The sequence below is a fragment of the Hemicordylus capensis genome, chromosome 2 (genome assembly GCF_027244095.1).
Source record: "Hemicordylus capensis ecotype Gifberg chromosome 2, rHemCap1.1.pri, whole genome shotgun sequence".
Taxonomy (NCBI): domain Eukaryota; kingdom Metazoa; phylum Chordata; class Lepidosauria; order Squamata; family Cordylidae; genus Hemicordylus; species Hemicordylus capensis.
In genome coordinates this window covers 186,557,251-186,575,824 of record NC_069658.1, presented here as the reverse complement: position 1 = coordinate 186,575,824, position 18,574 = coordinate 186,557,251, and the positions used below count along the sequence as shown (strand labels likewise).

Genomic DNA, 18,574 nt, shown 5'->3' with positions numbered 1-18,574 from the left:
CTGTCTCGGGCACCACCGGCAAAAGCCAGTTTGCCTCTCAAAGGGCTCTTTCAGGAAGCACATTTAAGTTATTTGCCCATTCCCACTGTCTAGCTCATACTACATAAGCTCTATACCTCCTATGCCCTTACTAGTATACGATGTCCACTTTCTAAGAACTGATCATGCAGGAGGAGCTAGACTGGTCCAGCCATGCCTCCTCTACATTAATAGCCACCTCTAATGCACTTAAGGTGTGGAGGTCGGGTCAATGCCTGGATGGGAAATTACTTAAGAACGCAATGTTTGCTACCTTTAACTCCCCAGAAGAAGCTTAGGATATACCTGCAATAAGACCCACACGCTGTAGGGTGGAGCTGGCCGAATCAGCCTGTTGCACTGGTTGGCCTATCACCTGTCCACTGCCATGTTTCTCAGTAAGACTGTGCTTGTAGAGAACAATAAAGCAAGACAACCATCACTGGGGCACAACAGTCTTCATGGGGAGAGCCTAAATGGGGGTCTAATCTCTGCTCCGCCATGAAGTTCATTGGATGAGCTAGAGTTAATTATTTAAATCATTCATACCCTGCCTTTCTAATATATAAAGTGGCCCACAACAGCTAACAAAAATTCTTAAAATACAACAAAACAAAATGAAAAATGAGAGTGCCATAGAATTTATAAACACATCTCAAATGAACTACAATTAGTTCAGGCATACGCCAAAGAGCAGAGTTTTCAGCCAGAAGCAAAAGCAGGAAACAGGAGGGTGAGATGAGGACAGGGGGTTCTACACTGCCAAAGAAAGGCCATCTCTTCTGTGTCTGCCCAATATCCTTCAGACAAAGGCAAAGCCCAGATGACCTCAAGAAGCAAGCAGGCGCATAGGGGAAGAGGTGGCCCTTCGGGTACTTTGCACAGTCATTTAGGGTTTGAAAGCTAGCCAACATTGTGAATTAAGCCCAGAAACAAACCAGAAGTCAGTGCAATTTACCCAGGATCTGCATTACATGGTTCAGTGGATTGGCTACACTCAGCAGCTTAGCCGCTGTCTTCTGGAACAGCTGAAGTTCCATTCAAGTGGAACCTCACATAGAGTATGTTGCAGTAGTCTTGTCTTGAAGTGACCAAAGTATGTATCACCATGGCCAGATCCCCCGTGTCAAGGAACAAGCACTGGGGGTGCATCAACTGAAGCTGAGTAAGGGCCGCCCTTGCCCCAGCTGCCCTCTACATCTCCAGGGACAGACCCGGATCAAGGAACAACCCCCGACTGTGAACCTGAGTTCTCAGAGGATGTGTCACCCATCCAATACTGATTGAAACCCCATTCCCCGATTAGCCCCTTTTGACCAGGAACACCTTTGTCTTGCCAGGATGAAGTTTCTGTTTATTGGCCCCCATAATCCAGACTATCACACCCTCCAGACACTGGCCCAGCACTTCTATAGTATTTCTGGAACCAGGTGGAAAGAAGAGACAGAGCCGAGCACCATCTGCATACTGGGCGCTTTCCAGATTAGAACCTGCAACATGGACATGGCGAATCTCTGAAGTGTGCTTCCACACTTCCTGTGGAAGCGGGGTGCCATTCACATTTCCAGCTCCTTGTTTCGGATTTAATCGCTGCGATTTATTGATAAAGCGTTGTATGTCCAGTGTAAAAAAGTTGCAGTTTTTTCGGGTTGTTAGTTTCTGCGAGACTGCTCCCCCTGCTGGGTGCTTTGCTATTTACGTTTTGAATGTGATTTGCCTGAATGGAAGCATTTTGCTGCTGTTGAGCGGCTAATCTGGAAAGTGCCCTGCTAGCATCAAGCTTCAAAACTCCAGCACATCTATCTCAGTTACTTCCTATAGCTGTTGAATAACATTCAATAGATCAAACCTGGTGGGATACCATAAGCAAAAGGCCACAGTGTTGAACAGAAACCCCCCTGCAACACATACTGGGGCCTGCCCTCCAAGGAGGACCTGAACTACCACTGAATGGTGCCTCTGATCCCCATCCTGGCAAAGGCCTCAGAAAGATACCATGATAGATAGCACTGGATGCTGTAGAGAGTTCCAGCAGGAACCATAGGGATGCTCTCTCTCTGCAGTTCCCAACAGAGTCATTAATCAGGATGACCAACAGTGTTTCCACATCAAAGCCAGGCCTGAAGCCAGTCTGAAGGGCATGGATAATAATAATAATTAAAAAAACAAGGCTGGCTCCTGAAGTGGGAGGTGACATACGGAGGCCAGTTCTCTCTGGAGTTCTGCCCTACTTTTAGCAGACCTGGGCTCTATCAGGCATAATCCTGCCACATGAATGAAGCCAGTATAAATCAGTTGCTCTGTATTTTTCTCTCATATGAATGGGGTTGTTTGACTGCCCACTCACACAAACCAGTGGTATTTTGTAAGCACTACATAAAGTCTCCTCTAAGGGGTGTGTGTGTGTGTGTGTGTGTGTGTGTGTGTTTTTAAACTAGGTACAAGCCTTCATTCAGTCATATACAGTAGAATCTAGCCATCCAGAAGTTTCAGTGTGCTCTCCTGCAGGGCAATTGATTGGGGAGTACATTTTGTATTTCTGTAATTGTGCCAAATGGGCAACATTCTGAGCGTTACAGCTTTTCTTTACAAACAAAAAAGTACCTGCTCTGATAGCTAGCAGAGATAGGCTAAAAAATGTAGGGGCAATGCCAGGTAAAATCTCAGAATCCTGTAAAATCAGTTGCTTCAGCAGGTGACATGTTTCCCCAGAAGAGTATATGCTGGTAAGTGGATCAGCCTTGCTCTTTGATAGAAGGGTTGGATACAAACAGACCTGTGTAAAAATATCAGTTGGGCTGGTTTTCAGTGGCTTGGTAATGAAGCCAGCAACAAGTTGTTTTAAAGGTCACTGAAATATTTTACCATTTCCGACTTGAACTAAAACAAGAATAGCCTTGCTGGAATGCTAGGGCCATTAATAAAAGGCAGGAGTCATTCCCTACTGAGTTTTCCCCTACCCCGAATTCCTGTGGCAATGCACCCTTGTGAATTGCCTGTTCTAAATTCCCAATACCAAAGTTGCTGGCTTCCCTCATTGCCACTCCAAACACAAGACCCAGCAACCCGTAAGACCCAGCACCCTTAATGATCCACTGAATCGCAAAGTGTTTTCATAAAGTTTTATTTAAATTTAACTTAAATTAAACCCTTAATTAGAAAATAAAATAAAATTGTGAACTTGAGAAGTCTGTCTCAAGAAAGACAGAGGGAAGAGAGTAATTCCAGTTGGATTAGGAGGATAATCTGTTGTGGGCTTTGCCCTATAAAGGGCACCTTGTGCCCATATTCAGTTGAGTAGGAAGCTGTACCAGCTAGGGAAAGGATTTCAAACCCTCCCCCCTCAACATACATATCTACTACACACAACCAAACACCTTGCCTATATAGAAAAACACACCCCAAAGCTCAAAACCGTGCAACCTTGTGACAGGCTAACATCAATAATGGCAACTTGAAAGAGAAAGGGTCACCTAAGGGAGGTGGCAAAAGTTCAGAGATCACAGTGGAAAGGTCACAACCAAAGTTCAAGGGTTCCCAGGTAAGAAGCTGCAGCTGGAAGCTCATAGGGCACAGTGTAGAGGTTAAAGGATCATCACTCTGAGATTTGAGATGAAAGGGTTAATCAGTGGCCAGAAGGTCACAGTAGAGAGGTCAAAAGGCCACAATGGAAGACAAGCACAACCAAAGTTCAAAGATCACCACAGACAGGAGTTCAAGATTCTTCACGGGAAGATCACACCTAAGAGATGAAAGGTCACCATGGAAAAGACAGTGCTCAAGTGTCCCTGAGGAGATGGTTAGAAAATTGCAATGGTCATGAAGAAGAGGTAACTTTCTGAAGGCCCCTGACAAAGGGTCACAAGTCAAAGTGGTCACGCTGGAAGAAGCAGCCATCACGGTTTCGGGGCCAGATTTCAGAGAGCCCCACAGAATGAACGGTCAACACTTAATGGTTATCAGAGGCCCCAAATCCTGAGTTTGTATGGGATCATTATGGTCAAAAGGCAAAGGTCAGGTTCATGCCACAACACAATTCTTGTCCCGGACAACCCTCAGTCTTCGGCGCTGCTGTTTACGTGCCTTTTCTGTGGATGGTGTGGTCTCTGTGGAGCTAGCCCCACCTCTTAGGTGGGGAGGAAGGGGAATAGGCTCCCCCAAAAAGTAACCTTCTTCCTCAGAGGAGGAATCGGAGGAGTCGGAGGAGCTGAAGTCCCATCCCCGAGGTGGGTAGCGTCGGTGCCAGGCAGGAAAAGTTCCCTCGGAAGCTGAATAAGAGAGGTTTGCCCCTCTCCCCTCTCCTAAACCTTTTCTTGGCCTCCATCCTTGACTCCCCAGGTTGAGCGAGTTGTCGGATGTGGAGCGAGGGTGCCCCCGGCTGGGCCCACCATTCTGAAGCAGCTGCGTGTTCATGGAGGCTTGCTCAGGACAGGGAGGGCTTGGCTCTCCCGAGACAAGAGGTTCCCGGAAGCTAACTCGGGGTGCCCCTCCTCGGGCGAAACTCCCCATCCCCAGCTCAGTTCCTTCACTGAGTCGTGGCCGGCCAGATGCTTGGAGTTTGGAAGCTGAACTACTGCTCCAGTCGCAGTTTTTGGAGGGGGGCATACCCAGTTCTGGCATGGAATGGCGCAAAGGAGAGGTGCGCTGGAAACGTGGCCGGACCTCAGCCCCTAGGAGAGAAACAAGACCGTTAGAGAGAGAGACCCAAACCCCAAACCCAGGCACCTTACTCAGTTGCCCTACAAATTAGTGAGCGTCGTTTGCAGAGGTGTTTTTCTCTCCACTTCATCACCGGACTTGGCTCCACCTTACCTGATCCTGGCGCTTGTTCAGTGACTGGTGGCGGGCAGGTGGAAGTTCCCCGGGAGGTGCATTTCACGGGTTCCTCACAACTCTGGCTACAGCCTGAGCCATTGCTATCTGGGTCAGAGAGCTCCTCGGTCTCTGTGGGCACATCCTCTCCAGTGCCCGGCAGTCCACTCCAGCTCCTTCGAATTCTCGGGGCGGAGTCGGGCGGCGCTGGCTGCCCTCCAAAGGAAACAGAGCGGGCGACGTGGGAAGACGATGGCCGCTGAGCTTGGACTCGCCGTTGTTGCCAGCTGGCCCGCCGAGAGTCCTGGGAACGGGCACTCTGGAAGGCTGAGTCACAGGAGTCTGAGCCATTGGGGTCTTCACCCAGGCTGCAGGCCCGAGAACAGAAGATCTGCCCCTGCTTGGGCAGGAAAGGCTTCCCCAGCAGGGGCTTGTGGCAGCGGGAGCAGCTGAAGCAGGCATCGTTGGCATGCCAGTGTTGGCCCTCATAGGTCATCTGGCCCTGGTCGATGCCTGCAGGGAAGGGACAAGGCAAGGCATTGGAAATTCAGCACTGTAATCAGTCCCAAATAAAAAGGTTCTGGGGCTGAAAGGTCCTGGGGAATCATGACTGCATGGGCCTGAAAGTTGTTCTTTCTTATTCCCAGAGGTGTGCAGGCTGGCTGCTCTCCGTGGTTTCAGGTAGGAGTCTTTTCCAGCCCTCCTTGGAGATGCTGCTAGGGATGGAACTTGAGACTTTCTGCTTGCAAAGCAGGTGCTCCGCTTCCAAACTACAGCCCCTTATCCCTGAGTGCACAATTTCTCTAGGGGATTTGCTGCCAAAAGATGTGGAGATGGCCACTCACTTATATCTACTTTTAAAGCCATCTAAACAAATTCAGAGGCTTGTTAGTCTGGATGGCTATATCCTATCTCCAGGCCCAGAGGCAATAGGTCTCGGAATACCAGTGGCAGGAGAGCAACAGCAGGCAAGAGCCAGCATGGCATAGTGGCTAGAGCACTGAATTAGGACTGAAGTAGGGAAATCACGTGGTAGTGCAAATGGCCTCTGAGCATGAACAGAGGTCATTCTAATGGTCTCCGCTCACATGCAGAGGCTCGAATCGGGCCACAGCCGGGCCGGGCTGACATTTGAGAGGCTGGCGTGGGGGTTAGAGGAGGCCCGGCTGCCGCCTCGGATGTCTCTGCTGCCACCGCTGTCCCTGCCACCTTACTTTTAAAAGCAGACGACCTTTTCTTCCCCCCAGTGCCATTTACTGTAGGGAATGCCCTTTCCTTGTAAAGGGGAATCCTTGCCAGATTCCCCTTTACAAGTATACCCGCCGAGCTGGCCCGCGAGCCAGTGATCCGTCCAGTTTGAACTCAGACCAGCACCCCACTTTGGGGGTTGATCCAGTTCAAACTCAAGACTGCCCAAACCAGGCCGGCTCGATGTCAAGCCCAGTTCGAAGGGAACCGGCTCACACATCCCTAGACTGAAGAGACCCGAGTTTGAATCCCCGTTCATCCATGAAACTCACTGTGTGACTCCGAGCCAGTTACTTATCTCTCAGCCTAACCTACCTCACAGGGTTGTTGTGTGCACATACACACTGCTCTGGACTCTTTGGAGGAAGAGTGGGATATAAATGTAAAAATAAATTCCCAGAGGCATCTGGTGGGCCACTGTAGGAAACAGGATGTTGGAATAGATAGGCCTTGATCCAGCAGGGCTCTTGTTAAGTTATGTTCTTCTGTTGAAATGGTCTTGGAAGACACTTGGGGTCCTTGGAAGACTCTAAAGGCCTTTCCCTGCTGTAGGCCCGGCAAAGCTCAGGGAAGCGCCAGCCATCCCATCCCCAACTGCCTCACGCAGACAGCAGCTCTCCCTACCGATATGCTCCCCACAGGCGTCACAGTACTCGGCATAAAGGCTCTCGTAGCAGCGGCAGCAGTAAGGGCGGCTCTGGCGCATGATGTACCGCTGCCCACCCAGGGCCTCCTCACACTCGAAGCAGCAGAAGTGGCGCATGTGCCAGTGGCGGCCCTCAGCCTCCGTACACTCGTCCGCAAAGATGATCTGGCAAGGGAAAGGAGGGGACAAAGGGTCAAGGCGGGGGTGGAAGGCAACAGGGAGGAAAGAGCGGCAAGCCCTTGTCTCCCCCCCCCCAGAGGGTCCCCTAACCACAGCTCAGTCCACCTCAACCGGCTAGGAGACAGGAGCCACTCACCAAGGAGTTCCGAGCCACTCAAGCAAGCGAGTCATCTCAAACCGCAGAGGGGCAGGGGGTGGGGGAGAGACAAAAACGAAGGGTGGAAGCCAAGAAAGCCTGACTTGGAAATTCCCTCCCAACCTTAAAATGTAGAGAATAGTTACAAGCGGCTCACATAATCTCACTTAATACTGTCCCAAAAGGGCTGTTGTGTGTTCGTGTGTGTATAATGTGTAGATTCTGCAACAGATATGGATGTTTTTGCTAACTAGGTAGTCCCTTAAGCTCACGTTCCTTGCCTTTGGTCCTAATGATAAAACTACTTGAAGAGAGAATGATGCTGTGAAGAAAACAATGGGGCAATCCACACAATCATAATTAGAGTAGAAGCCTCCTACCCTAATTGGGGAGCTGTGAGCGCTCCTGCTTGCCACTCATCTGTCTGTTAAAGCCAAAGTTGGAGGTGCCACCTGTGATTGTGTGCTAATCAGCAGCTGGGTTGAGGGCTCCCTGCTACACAACTGCTGAATGAGGTAGGAGGAAAAGTCCTTTGACCCAGCTGCTGCTTAGCACATGATCTGATGGCATCTCTGTAGTGATCAGCCTCTCCTCCCACTAAAGAGTTAAATGGAAGTGAACCCTGTCTCAACTGACAGGCTGGTGAACTCCAGGGCTCAGCCAATCAGCACACCAGGTGGGTGGGACCTAGAGAGCTGTTGCCAGGAGGAAAGGAGTTCTTTGTAGGAGAAGAAGCTAGGCTGGAGGTGCTCAGCAGGACATGTGGCCATGGAAGCTGGCTGCAGGAGAATTACTCACCAGTTTGGTGAGTTCAAGGAAAGGAAGCCTGGGCTTTGGCTTTGGGAAAACTAATTTAGGGGAAAGTTTGTTTAGTCAGACTTTGTATTAGAATTTCTGTTTCTTTGGTGTGTGTGCTTTTGCATATTCCTGATACTGTTCTATTATTGTTTACCTGTAACATAATCAAAATAAGAAACACAAGCCTATGCCCATCCTACCTAGGGCATTGCAAAAGACTATAAACATTTAAATGTGCCTAAGACAACCTATTTTTGTAATCTGCTAAGTATTCTTAACTGTAAGAAAGCTAGAAAGCCTCAGATGGAAGCAGTCTGCAGTAATGGAATAAAATGGTTTTTTAAAAAAGTCTTTTCTTTTTACAAGCTTCTCAGAGTTGGTTTTTAACTCAGGAGCAGTGGGGCAAAGGGGGATTTCTCTGGTGCAAATACATCCTCAAACATTCAGCAGCGATCAGTTTTCTCATCATGTGTAGGCTTGCACGTGGAAGATTTTTGTACTTCACCAATAGCAAAATAAAGAGTGTTTTCCCTGGGATTCCACCCCAAGCCCAGGGAGGATCAAGCTCTGTCGATAAGAGGGGTGGTGGTGGCAGCATTTTGAACCTACCAATAATACAGAATAGTTTTAGGAGAAGCCTAGCCAGGCAGCTCAGCAGGGATGATTCAGCCTTTCTTTCCCTCACTTAAGCTTGCTCTGAGACAAAGGCTTTAATCTTCTACAACTTCCAACCTTGGCTTTAGCGACAGATGATTGGCAAGCGGGAGTACTCACAGCTCTGCAATTAGGACAGAAGGCTTCTGCCCAAATTCTGATTGTTTGAACTGCTCTTATGGTGGGGGAACACACTTGGAACTCTCCATGAATAACTCCTACAAATAATTTTTTTTAAAAGTTCCAATGCAATCATTAACTCCCATCCTATGTGCTGCGGGGTGTGTGTGTGTGTGTGTGTGTGTGTGTGTGTGTGTGTGTGTGTGAGAGAGAGAGAGAGAGAGAGAGAGAGAGAGGGGTGGGTAGAAAGTGGAATAAAAAGGCTATTCAGGATAGTGTAGGCTAATGTTATAGGAATTCCCAAAATCAAGAATATTGGCAAACTAGACACCCATGAAAAATGTAGGGTCATCTCATTGGCCATCAGCACAGACAACTCAACACGCAGGTGGGCCACACAGCCTTTGAATGGAGGGAGGAGTAGGAGGGCTGCTACTCTTCTCTTCTGATCCCATACACAGACCGGGGAGTAGAGGGTTGCCCACTTCCCCCTCATACCTCCCTCAACAACTACCTGCCCCTCTTTTAAGCAGGCTCTCCTAATCCTTAGATAACTGTTTCTTGAGGGAGAGGGAGAGAGAAGGCACCAGCCGAGAGGTACAAACCATTTTGCATGTTTCATTAAGCAACTCGGTTTTTTAAAAACTGTGAAGGTTTGAGAATTCTCAAAAGCACTGTTTGAGACTCCAGTGGGATCTGCTGAGGAGGAGGAGGAGGAGGTGGCAGCTGAGGAGGACTGGGACTGTGGCTTCTATAGGCCCAGTTATCTCAAAGTGGAGATGAAAAAGGCATGCGAAGAGGACGAGTAGGAGCTGGGCAGAAGGGGGTGGGAAGTGGCACAGCACTAGATGCTGGATGGGTTTAATCCGAGGAAGTTCCTATGTGTGGTTGAGACTCAGTTTCATGCAGTCTGAGAACTGCAGGTCCTCCTGCCATTGGAGAACCTAGGCTTTATACTAGCAGCTTAAAGGGCAAAACTACATGTGAGGGAGGTTTATTCAGATATCTGCCCCATTCACATAGAGCATGCAAGTTCGTATTTTACCATCAAAAGGGTGCATCACATGGATGAGGGGAACTGAATCCCCTCCCCACTTCACCACACATACACACACCCCGCCTCATGCTCCAGCACTTTCCTCCCAGCCTGGCTCAATCCTGAGAGAAAAGTGCCCAGCTGGCAACAGAGAGGCAAGGCAGGGGAAGGTTCGGCTTCCCTCACTTGCATGTCCTTTTAGGCATGAAAATCGGGCCCTGTGAGGGCAGACATGTGAATAACCTAAATGTGGCTGCCCTGACGCATGTCATCTGGTGCCAAGTGTGTGTTTATGGGGAGCGGGGGCTTCTCAGTTCAGTAAGGCTCATTACAACAAACTTTTGTGCAACCTCCTTCCTGTTCACTCTGCATGGCTGATCCCAATTTATTTATTACATTGTTATACCACCCCATCCAAAAGGCTCTGGGCAGTGTGTCCGTGTCCATGTTAGAGAGACCTTGGAGTATGCAAAATAAATATCCCACCCCCTCTCGCCCTTTTGAAAGGGCCATTTCCCTCCCTCCCTGCTGCACGCAGTGTCCTGCACAAACCCTCACCTCATCGCAGGCCTCACAGCGGGGCTTGAGGCGCTCTGCATGATGCCGCCCACAGTAGATCTTGCCATCCTGGTAGAAGTAGATGAGATCAACGAGGAGCTCCCGGCACGTGGTGCAAACGAAGCACTGTGGGTGCCAGCAGGCGCCGTGACCCGCCCGGCTGGCAAAGACTGCAATGTCCCCACCGCATATCTGCTTCCCGCACTGCCAACGAAATCACAGCTCAGGAACGTTTCATTCTTAAAAACGGCTTCTGCACATATTGTTTCTGAACACAGCTCCCGTTACTCTTTCTCAGGTTTTTTTTAAAGCAGCAGACAGGCACCCAAGCAGGCTATACAGGCTATACCTGTCCCTTCTAAATGGGAACAGGATATGAGAATCATAGAATTTTAAAACTGGAAGGTACCTTCCGAGATCTTTTAGTCCAGTCCCCTGCTCAGTGGAGGAATCTGCTACATCCCAAGCTGCATTTGAAAATCTCTAGCGCAGGGCTGTGCAACTTTGGCCCTCCAGCTGCTGTGGGACTACAACTCCCATCATTCCCAATCCCAGCCACAGTGGCCAATATCCAAGGGCTGTGGGACTACAACTCCCATCATCCCCAGCCACAGCGGCCAATAGCCAAGGGTGATGGGAGAAGCTGGAGCCCAGCTTCTGCTGGAGGGTCCAAGTTGTGCAGCCCTGCTCCAGGGACAGAGAGCCCACCACTGTGGGAGGCAGACTGTGCCACTGTTGAACAGTTCTTGCACTTAGGAGATTTCTCCAAATGTCAGAGAAATTTGTTGGAGTATCTTTCCTTGAAATTTCAATCATTGGTTCTAGTATTGCCCTGAGGAGCAATGGAGAACAAGCCCAATCTTTCTATGCGATAGCTCTTCAGATATTTGAACACAGCTATCGTTCTCTCCCCTTAGTCTTCCAACCATTCCTCATACGACTTGGCTTCCAGATGCTGGTGACTGGAACCAACATGGTGCTTAAGAAGTCTGATTCTGCTGCCTGCTTCTCTTCTAGGACAAGCTACAGAAAGCATGGCCAACCAATTTCCTCATCTGCACGGGACACACGTCTGTTCCCAGGCTCAGTTCAAGGTGCTGGTACCTAACAAGCCTTAAACTGATCTGGGACTCATCTGCAGCAGCATCTTCTCCCCATACGATACTCACTAGAACCCAAGATCTATAGAGGACCCCTTGCTTCAGGTCCCTTCTTTGGGGGAAATTAGACTATGTAGCTCTTGGGGCAGTGTCTTCTCAAAATGGTGCCACGTCCTGTGGAATGCCCACCCGGAAACAGCCCTGATAGGCAGGCACCTCACTACTCAGAATTAGGCTGCTCACAGGAACTGTAAGGGCACTCTGAATCCACCTTCTTGCTCCTGTGAACCTTTGGTACTCAGATTATGTTCTTGATTTTTATTTGTTAATATGTTTCATTTGAGAATTTTCACTGAAAGTCATGTGATATCTTTTATTTAAATTAAATGAATAAGAGGAGAGAGAGCACAGAGTTAGGGTTTTGTTTTTAATTGACTGGGAAAGCATGAGGAATGGAAATTGTTGGAGAGGCCTTGTTTGGCCTCTAGATGTCACTGTTGTTCCAGCAATATTTCTCTAAAGGTAGCCTGCTCTGGCTTTCAAAAGTCCATGCAGAAGCACTGGCTCTAGACCAAACACAGTTTTTGCAGCAACCCTGACTCTGCCAGATGGGTTGGCGCTACCTTGCCCAGAACTGTCCAACATTGCTGAGGACTAGGATGCCCTGAGTAGGACACACAGACTGAGGCCTGGCAGAGCTGAGAGAGCGCCCAGGAGTCTTGGCTTCAATTCCACGCTTTTAACGTTTCCCAAGCTCTGCTCTCCATCTGGAATCCAAAATTCTACACGGCGTGTAGGTCACAGCCCTATATTTTGTATCTCAAAGACAAGAGCCCATGTGTGTTTGGCAAGCCGCTATTCTCTCTGCTTCAGTCCCCAACTGCAATACAATAATGGCCTACCTTATAAGGCTGTTGTAAAGCCTGCTGAGCAAATGCACATGAACCACTTTAGCTAGATAAAATGCAGGGCCGTCCTTAGAGAGCTCTGGCATAGTGCAGGTCCCAGGGCAAATCAGCCAGTGTGGGGCCCCCTTCCAGTTAATTTTAATAGGGGTTAAAAGAGCAGGGCCCAGGGCGGACAGCCCTGCTGAAATGTGCTATGTAACAGCAAGTTCTCTTCTTGGATTATAATACTACCCAACAGAATTTTAAAAAACTACTCTCCTTACCTGTAGGAGAATAGAGTTCACTATAGCCTTTTCCCTGACATACTATCTATTTTCTCTGTGCAGGGAGGGGTTTTTGCGAGGGAGTTTTCAAGGAAGTTAACTTAAACCACGTCAGATTCTTGGCCCATCTAGCTCAGTCTTGTCTACTCTGACTGGCCGCGGCTCTCCCAGATCTCGTCAGGATCTTTCCCAGCCTCGCTACCAAAGAACCTTTTAACTATAGATACAGAGACTGAACTTGGGACCTTCTGAATGCAAAGTATATGCTCTAACAATGAGTTATGATCACCTCTTCCGCATCTGTAATCTTAAGTCCAGAAAAAGCTTCACCACTTGATTCTGCTGAATGTATAAACCACACCTAATGCCAAGTATTAACCCAGATACGTACCTAGAGCGAATCCAAAACACTTATTTTTAGCATGTGATGAATAAGGACCTGCACTGAATCTGATCTTTAAAGGGCTGGTGTGTATGATCAGTTATCAACACACTTCATTTCAGGGATGAACATAGAGATAACCTAAGCTTTAGCTTCAGAAGGCATTTTCAACACCAAGGGTCAATCTTGGAAAATGTGAAAATAATGGAAAATTATTTCCATTATTTTCCAAATTATCTTGGAAACTAAGAGTGGCTCTAATCATGTATAGGATGCCTTCCCCTCACCAACAAGTAACCTGAAATAGCTAGATAAAGCCGGATTTACAGAACAAGACTTCTGGGCCATGGTGGCACCAGAAAAAATATTGAATGAGGGCACAGAAGGGGCAAAGTGCATTTCTGGGGGGACAAGCTGTGTCCCACACACTGGAGTTTTGAAACAGAAATAATAGTATGTTTCACATTAACACCCTCATCCTGAACAAATTTTCACTGAAATAAATCCTGTTGGGTTCATAAATGGAGGGGCAAGTTGTGTGTGGAGTTGCGGGAGGGGAGATTATTTGTCTGGGGGGGCATTGAATGTCCACCCATGGCTCCCTATTTCTGGAGCCTCCCCTGCTTCTGGGTCAAACAATAAGGTTTCCAGACAGGCTTAGGGTGTCTGTGATATCCAAGGAACAAGTCCAAAGCTGTTTCCTCCCTCCCTCGTAACTTGGGGTAAGCGATATAGCCCCAGTTCGCACAGGAGCCAGTGAATAAAGCTCTACAAAGCAAAGAGGTTCTAGCTGACTGTAGCAGCTGGTGGTTCTGTTACACACCCCTGCAGAGAACCCTCCTCCTCCCAGCCCCTTTATGCTGCCACCTACCAAACGATGCACCCTCCCTGGCACGGCCTGGCTTTAAAAAAAAAACCAAACTTGGAGTAATAGAGAGGAACAAGGATGCCGCTATGACTCCCTCTGCAGCTCCGAGACCAAGAAGCAGCCAACTGCTGCCTGAAGGAGGGTGAGTAAGCAGGCCAGTGGCAACAAGAGAGCTGGAAGTAGGAGACTGTAGTCAGATGTGTAGGGACAATGGAGCAAGCGTGGGGGGACAAGCGTACCTGGGTCGTAGGGGCCAGGGGAGTCCAGGGCGCCCGTCGCCACCCTGCTCCATTGTGCTCCAGTGGCGTTTCTTTCTCCCGCACGTTGCCTCCCCTCTGCTGCATTCCTCCCCTGCTGCACTTCCCCCACCCCACCGTGGAGGCTGGTCGCCCTGGCCATGCTCCTCTCCCCGCGTCCTCTGGGCCAACTGAGAAAAAACACGCAGCAGCCCCCTCACCCGCTCCAGCCCACAAAGCGCTGGCTTTGCGCTGGCTGGATGCTCAGAGAAAAAGGAAGCCTCCAGCCAGCGTGAAGCAAGCACTTCGCGGGCTGGAGAAGGCAAGGGATCCACCTCATGCTTTTCCCCGAAGTCCCGAAGACGCAGGGGAGAGGAGCGGGGCTAGCACACCCAGCCTCCACGGTGGGATGAAGGAGGCACAGTGGCAGAAGCAAAGCAAGGCAGCTGGGGGCAGGAAGATGCAAACATGGTGGCTGCTGGTCCTCAGGTTACCGCGCAGCTTGCTATGCCCCTGACTGTAGTAGCTCTCAGACACGATGGATGCTACAGTCACCTGGAAGATCCTCTCTATGTGAAGCTTTGTTCCTAGGCTCTGGTGTGCATCAGGGCCATGTCAACAAGAGCAAAGATGTTATCGCCAATTTGCAGAGGAGTGTAGGGAACGGCGTTCCTTACGAACCAACAATGACATGTGAATGACCGGAAACAGTAAGGAAGGGTGTGTCTTGGAATCACCCTGAAAGTCCTAGCCATAGCCAACAGATCAAAACCCTGACTCAACAACCAGTGAAGTCACTTGAACTTGGGAAAACCAGTCCAGCCACAGCTTTGAGACCAGCAATTCCCAATCTGATGCTTGAGGACATCGGAGAGCTCCTAAGCACAAAATGTTAACCAAAAGCAAAAGGTGCTGATCAATATTTTTAGCCTACTTTCCTTAAGGGAAGTAAGCTTATGCAATCACCCGACATTCTCTGTGTGTGTCCGTGTGTGTCCCCCCGACCTCTATCAACTTTGCAATGCTTGGACCAATATGAACCAAATTGGGTACAGCTGTAGGGATACACAGAGACACCTCAGCGGCATCGTTTGTGATGATGTCATCCTGTGCCACCAGGGTGAGCCCCTGGTGGCGCAGTGGTAAAACTGCTGCCCTGTAACCAGAAGGTTACAAGTTCGATCCTGATCAGGGGCTCAAGGTTGACTCAGCCTTCCATCCTTCCGAGGTTGGTAAAATGAGTACCCAGAATGTTGGGGGCAATATGCTAAAAAATCATTGTAAACAGCTTAGAGAGCTCCAGCTATAGAGCGGTATATAAATGTAAGTGCTATTGCTATTGCTATCCACCCCAATCCAAGATGGCAGACGCGTAAACTTTTGAGGCACAAGTGGGCTAACTTTTGAACTGCCTAACCGATCTGGACCAAATTTAGCCCAGTTGTCGGGATAGTGAAAGGAAAGTAGGCAGATTAGTTCTTACCAGAACTTGTTATTCTTTTGAGCCAGCTTGGTGCAATGGTTAAGTGTGTTGGACTAGGGCTGGAGAAACCAGGGTTTAAATCCCCACTTGGCTAAAAAAAAAAAAAACACCCCAAAAGCTCACTGGGTGGGTTGTTATGAAGATGTGGAGAGGAACACAGGAAGCTGCCTTATACCAAGCCAGACCATTGGTCCATCCAGCACAGTATTGTCTACACAAACTGGCAGCAGCTTCTCCAAGGTTACAGGCAGGAGACTCAGTTCTCTCTTGGAGATGCCAGGGAGAGAACTTGGGAGCTTCCACATGCAAGCATCAGAGCAGGACAAAAATGTAATAAATAATTCTGGGAGCCTGGCTGTAAACACATTTACTCAGAAACAAATCCCAGTGGCCTGATAAATGCTGCGCAACAAACAATGCTGCCACTAGCTAGGGATGCACAAACTGGGCTCACCCTCAAGTTGATTGATTGATTGAAGTTGGACCAGGCCCAGTTCGTCTCAACATTGAGCCGAACCACTTGGGCCAGCTCAGAGCTGGTTTGGGGGTTCTAAAGTTAAAATAATTTAGACCGCCAGGTCTGGCAGTCTTGGAGGATGCTGCCACAGCCGTGTGTGTGTCTGTCTGTCTGTCTGTCTGTCTCTCTCTGCAATCTCCCTCCGCATCTCCTCCCCCTACCGGCCTCCCCCTGCTCTTCTAAGGGCCATTCCAGCCCTTTCTCTGGTGACAGCAGCCATTTTGGAGGCCGCCGTGCATGCACCCTGGCCATTTGCATGGCCCGGGTCATGACCGGGACACGCAACAGCCAGGGCTCATGCGTGGTGGCCTCCAAAATGGACACCACCACCAGAGAAAGGGCTGCTCCCTTGGAAAAGCAGGGGGAGGCCAGCATGGGGAGGGGATACAGCAGAGACACACACATACTTGCAGCAGCACCCCACAAGACCACCAGACCTGACAGTGAGTGTTCAAAAAAATTTTATTTTGTCTTTAGAACCCCTGAACCGGCTCAAATGCAAGCTGAGTCAGGGGTCTGGTCGGGGGGGCGGGGCACAAAACTGAACATGCCCGGTTCAGTTTGAACCCAGTTCAGACTCAAACCGAACGGGGCAAACTGGTTTTGTGAATACCCCTAGCGCTAGCACAAGAAGATCATGCAACTGCGCTAAAAAGATCCAAGGCTTTCGGAATTGCACTATTGCACAAAAGTCCCCAACACATGAGGCATGAGACAGGTTGCACAAGTACAGGCCTGTTTGCTCTAGTACAACACTAGTCTGGAACAGAAGCTCCAGGCTTAGCACAGGTAGCTAGCGCAACATCCTTGTGCAAGCACAGCATCAGTCAGGATGTCAGCCACCGACTTTAACAACACATGCAATATACTTATCGATATTGCATAAGGCTGTAAACCTACGATCATAGGTGGTAATTCTATAGAGGTTATTCTGCAGGGCATGCACAGAGAGTCCCAGGAGGGGCTGCATGGAGGACGCAAGGAACAATGTATACCCCATTCACACAGGTCAGCATGGTGTGGTGATTAAAGTGTTGGACTAGGACTAGGGAGACCTGAGTTCACATCCACATTCAGCCATGAAACTGACCGGGTGACTCTGAGCCAGTCACTTAACTCTCAGCCTAACCCACCTCACGAGGTTATTGTGAGGACAAACATAACCATGCACACTGCTCTGGGCTCCTGGGAGGAAGAGCGGGCTAGAAATGTAAAAATAAATAGGTCACCCTATGGCTGCCTCTCTGCTGGCATGAGAAGTAATGACATGAAGAGTGAATCCTGCCTGAATAGCACCTGCCTATGTTGTTGTTGTTGTGCCGTCGAGTCGGTTTCGACTCCTGGCGACTACGGAGCCATGTGGTTTTCTTTGGTAGAATACAGGAGGGGTTGACCACTGCTGCAAAATGGCTCCCAATCATGTAGGAGATGCTTTTCAGCAGCAGCCACCCAACAGTGGTTCTATGAATTGGGCCTGAATGTCTGGATCCAGTCTAACATCTAGAGCAGTGCAGGTCCTGGACTGTGGATCTAAGAGGCTGCCATCAATCTGTAGTGATTTCTACACGCCTAAACCCCCAAAATCCTCTCTTGTGTGAAGACCACACTAGGTTTTTGGAAGAAGACCTGCATTTGGGAATCTGAGTCTTTGCAAAAATATTTTTAAAAAGGAGAAGGGGAAAGCTAAGATTTCAAGACAGAAGAGGCGTGCCCACCTCTCCACCTCTACATTCTCCTATCCCAGGAATGCACCATTTCGGCCCTCCAGGGAGCAGGGTTCAGGGGGAAAGTAAAAGGGAGGGGGAGGATTAACCACCCTTCTCCCGTCTGCAGCTGATCCCCTCCAGACTGTACCCTCCCCACCACTGCTTTTTAGAGGCTTTGTGGAGAATTGGTTCCTCGACTCTCTGAGCAAATAGTTTTGCCCCAACGCCTTTTTGCTCCCTAGCCCCCTCCCCACCAACAATTCTAAAAACCACCTTTCTCAAACAGTTTTGAGACTAGTATTCCAAGAGCATCGGCCACTACCTGCTCACAAATGGCTCCAGTTATGGTGACAGGGAAGAGTCGGACAGTCCCGCGGCCCAGGTTCTCGCGCTTCCGCTGCTGAGAAAACAGTTTCAGCTCTTTCGCTTCTTCCTCTTCCAGAGAGCTACAGTACTGGGCCTGGACAAAGGTATGGGGCAGGGGGAGAGGGTGGAGAAGAGAGAAGTGTTAAGTCAAGAAGAGTACATCAAAGCTGCTCTTACAAATGCCTCTAGGGCAGGGCAGCTGTTCCTGTAACAGGGGCATTTTGTGCATGTCGCCAGAGGCCTTTGGAGGAGGAGGAGGAAAAGAGTGGTCCAAAGGCTCCTGCAATGTAATTAAGGCAAACCCAGAGAGAGGACTTAGCAGCTGGTTACCTCTCGTTCTGGTTCCAGGCCTGGGGCAGACAGGTTAAAGGAAAAGGAGTGGAGCCACATGGCCCAACAGCCAGCCAATAACCCCAGGGAAGCTGAAACCTTATAAGAAATAAAAGGCTTGCCTTGCTCAGGTAGCACACACACAGCATTTTGAAGGCAAGAGATTCCTCAATCCAGGGCAAATCGAAAGGCCTCTCCAAACATTCTAA

At 49.3% G+C, this 18,574-nt stretch overlaps 1 protein-coding gene across 6 annotated transcripts in view; it reads right to left on the bottom strand.

Annotated features, from left to right (window-relative positions):
• Window positions 1–3,126: 3,126 nt before the first annotated feature.
• Window positions 3,127–18,574, bottom strand: part of PRICKLE3 (prickle planar cell polarity protein 3) — a 38,850-nt gene continuing 23,402 nt past the window's right edge. For all 6 annotated transcript variants that reach the window (XM_053296722.1, XM_053296726.1, XM_053296728.1 and 3 more), the window contains 5 exons: window positions 17,992–18,129; window positions 10,207–10,410; window positions 6,703–6,889; window positions 4,831–5,343; window positions 3,127–4,688 (listed from right to left, as the gene is read on the bottom strand). In XM_053296722.1, coding sequence (XP_053152697.1) covers window positions 4,039–4,688; window positions 4,831–5,343; window positions 6,703–6,889; window positions 10,207–10,410; window positions 17,992–18,129 — 1,692 coding nt within the window. In that variant the 3' untranslated portion in view covers window positions 3,127–4,038. The remainder of the gene's footprint in view (window positions 4,689–4,830; window positions 5,344–6,702; window positions 6,890–10,206; window positions 10,411–17,991; window positions 18,130–18,574) is intronic.